The following is a 3,585-nucleotide window of genomic DNA, read 5'->3' as shown; positions in this document are numbered from 1 at the left end:
GCAAGAGCTATGTCATCTAAAGTAACTATATGATTAGACAGCAGATTTCTAAGGTTTTCAGGCCCAAGCACAATAACTTCAGTTTTGTCAGAGTTTAGAAGTAAGAAGTTGCAGGTCATCCAGGCCTTTATGTCTTTAAGACATGCTTGAAGTTTGACCAGCTGATCTGATTCATTTGGCTTCATAGATAAATATAATTGAGTATCATCTGCATAGCAATGGAAATTTATGTTGTGCTTCCTGATAATACTGCCTAAAGGGAGCATGTATAAAGTGAAGAAAATTGGACCTAACACAGACCCTTGTGGAATGCCATGACTAACTTCAGTTTGTGTGGAAGTGTCAGGTTTGCTCAGCTGCACCTGCCTCTCTCACCTCCCTCACTTCATTTCTCTTTTCGGTCCCTGATTACACCACCATGCACACCTGCTCCACTTCCTTTGATTATCACCAGCTGCACTTCATTAGTTCTTCCCCTTACTTATACCCAGCTCACTTACCACTCCCTTGCCAGTTCATTCTTGTTCTCAGGCCCGCTATGATGTTATTTCTATATTGCATTTGTTAATATTTGTGTCCTTGGTGAAGATCAGATCACGCTTCATGACCAGTTTATGCAGAAAACCAGGACATTGCAAACAGTGTCATGACTTTTTCTTGTGACTGTATTTCAAACTTACAAATAGAAAACCCCCAATCACAATGTACGTCACTTTATACCCACGCGCTCCTCCAGGTTTGCAACACACTGGTGATTACCTAATGGCAACAAATTTGGTTCAACAGCTATCTGTTCTTCAGCAACAGATTTCAATCCTTGGAATGTTGTGAAAATGTTCATTTGGTCCTTCATCATCATCTCAAGATTTGTGAAAATATGTTGCAGGAGTGCCAAGAAGAAAAAAAATTTGTGGATAAGTCAAACAGATTTTATCAAAATGTATTCAGTCAACAGCAGATCACAGCATTTGAATACAATAACATGTTCACATGTATGAAGAGTGGTCTGTGGTCTCCTTATCACTTGATATTGCTCAAAGGAAACAGTCTTTCTCTGGTGAGTCCTTGCTCCCATCACCTCATTCTGACGCCGCTCTCCTCCCTCTCTCATCTGACCTTTGCCTTCCATCTCTTCTGCTTATTCCTCTCCCTCTCTCCTCTTCCTCTCTTTCCACCTTTCTTCCCCCATGTCCTGCCTGCTTCTCTTTCTGTTGCATGGGGGCAGTAATCTCTTTCAACCTGAAGAAAACATGACAACTCTAGTTAAGGACAACTTCATACTTTTGAAATATGTAGCTTTATTTTGAAAGTTTTGCACCATTCAAAAGAATAAGGAAATTCTACTTCAGCATACTTTCAGCTAGCAAAACCATTCAGGTGTCAAAGTCTTCAGCATATTCAGGGCCATCTTTCAGCAATTCGCATCCACACCCGCATTTTCGACAGGAAATGCAGTTTTCTAGTTCCCGTATTGTCCCTCGGTTTCTTCAAACTGTTTCCTGTTGCACTGCAGAATCAGGTTGTTTACTCTTACAAGATCAAATGTCAGATCGTGTGAATTCATGTAAGATGCTTAGTCAGTATGGCTAAGGTTTGCTAATCTATTTTTCCCCCAGTTTTTATTTAACTAAGCTTGGAATTTTAATGTGTAAGCTGTATTTTAATGTTGTAGGTAGGCCAACTGGAGGTATCCTAATTCTACTTGGTAACCAGGATACTTTAATTTAGAAGTACTGGCAAACAGGTAAGTGATTTAAATACATTATTGAACTGTAGTGAAGTAGAATGATAGGCTATAATACTCAATCGAGTATCGAAGAAGTGTACTTAAGTGCAGTAGCCCTACAATCAGTTGATCTAAATTGGCCAAAAATTATTCAGCAACTATTTTGATGTTTGTCAGTTTCCAAGCAAAAATGAGTATTTGATGGCTTCTGCTTAAATGTGAGAAATTGATGCATTTCCTCATTTTAACGTAAACATCTTTTATGCTGAAAGCTGGTCAATTTATGGCAATTCAATTGTAGCTCGGTTCTCTTCATCGCAGAAGGAAAGAGTATGACAATGGTGTGTTGATCAGACATTTCACTCTTCCCACCGTAAGATTTGATTCTTATAGGTTCTAGTTACTGTATAAGCTTTAGTTACTTTTCATAACTTTAGTTTCCTTTAATTACTTTTCAGTTCTTCATTTTCTTTGTTTCTTTTCATACCTTTAGTTTCCTTGCTTATACATATTAAAACTGTATTGAGGACTGCTGTATTGTACTGAATGAAACTTTGGAACTGCATGCTGCAAACCCTGTAGAGACAGGATGTCTGTACCTTCAAGTAACTAGACAGCCTATTTTACATTTTAACAAAGACCTGTTGGCCTGTTTTGCACCTTCAAGCAGCCACCTGACACACACACACACACCTGGTTTAGATCACATTTCAGCAAGTAAATGCAGGCAGGGGTTGACCTGTTCACGCCAAATGGCTAATAGGATTATGAAGTGTGGAATGTTGTACCTCTGTCTAAGGCGGGTCTAGCCCAAGCAGATAAATGCAATGAAAACATGTAACTCAGGGTTCAGAGAATGGATCTCCTGCAGGAGCTCTGTCTCTCTGATCCCAGCGCTGTATGGCTTCACCTGTGCCCAGACTTTGAGTAAACTTCCTGTTGATTTTAAACAGTCTTCTCCTGTCTTCACTTCTCATGCTTCCAACAAAAGAATTGGGTAAAATCTAACACCAGAGTTTTTCTTTTTACCCCCGTTTTCTCATATGGAGCTCTTCTGGACCAAATTGTGTTCATAACTGTGTTGTTTTGCAGGCAATCACTGTGCCCACACATTTTCTCCTCTGTGCACCATGTCACCCTCTTCTCTTGCTCTCTGTAGTGCAGTGGGGCCCGGCTGCAGGCGGTACTCTCAGTGGTCTCTCCCAACATCATGATGGCTGCTATATTGGTAGTGTGGAGCATCGCGACCGCCCTCATACATATCATGGAGAAGCACACCCTGGAGAACACCATAGCCAATCAACACTGTCTGATCTGGGTGCTACTTGTAGTAGTACTGGTACTTGTAGTAGTACTGGTAATTGTAGTAGTACTGGTACTCCACACTTACATTCTCTTCAGGAGGCACTGAAGATGTGTGGAGAGGTGGGATGGGGGTGACATAGGGGAGGTTGACCAACCACAATCAGACATATTAGAGTTGAATATGGTAAAGAAATAACTAACCACACAGACACTTTAGGCACATTAGATAGGCTCATAAGAGCTGCAGGGCACATGTAGTTTTCCAAAGTAGGAGATGGTTAACAACAGATGGTGTTATAACAGCTTAAGATGTTGACTAAAATATGTCCTTAACATATTTGAATGTTTTCTCAGGTTAGCTATCTGGAATATAAAAAGATGCCCCCAGAGATATTACATTCTAGCAGCAGGAACCCTTAACTGGCCAGTTTACGATATTTGCAGTCTAAAACAGTGTGTGTTAGTACTACAGTCGCAAGATCAAGCAAGGGCACTGTTTGTAACTTCTTGGTTTTCTGCATAAATTGGTCATGAAATGTGATCTGATCTTGACC

General features: G+C 40.4%; 1 protein-coding gene across 1 annotated transcript in view; it reads left to right on the top strand.

Moving 5' to 3' along the window:
* LOC109958379 (uncharacterized) overlaps positions 1 to 3,585 on the top strand; it is a 66,182-nt gene extending 62,597 nt beyond the window's left edge. The window contains exon 5 of the mRNA XM_020596947.1: positions 2,886 to 3,585. Within this exon, the coding sequence (XP_020452603.1) occupies positions 2,886 to 2,940 (55 nt within the window). The 3' untranslated portion in view covers positions 2,941 to 3,585. The remainder of the gene's footprint in view (positions 1 to 2,885) is intronic.

Source organism: Monopterus albus, unplaced genomic scaffold (assembly GCF_001952655.1).
Source record: "Monopterus albus unplaced genomic scaffold, M_albus_1.0 scaffold32.1, whole genome shotgun sequence".
Lineage (NCBI taxonomy): Eukaryota > Metazoa > Chordata > Actinopteri > Synbranchiformes > Synbranchidae > Monopterus > Monopterus albus.
The sequence above is the reverse complement of the archived record's forward strand: the minus strand, read 5'-3'. Positions and strand labels throughout refer to the sequence as shown.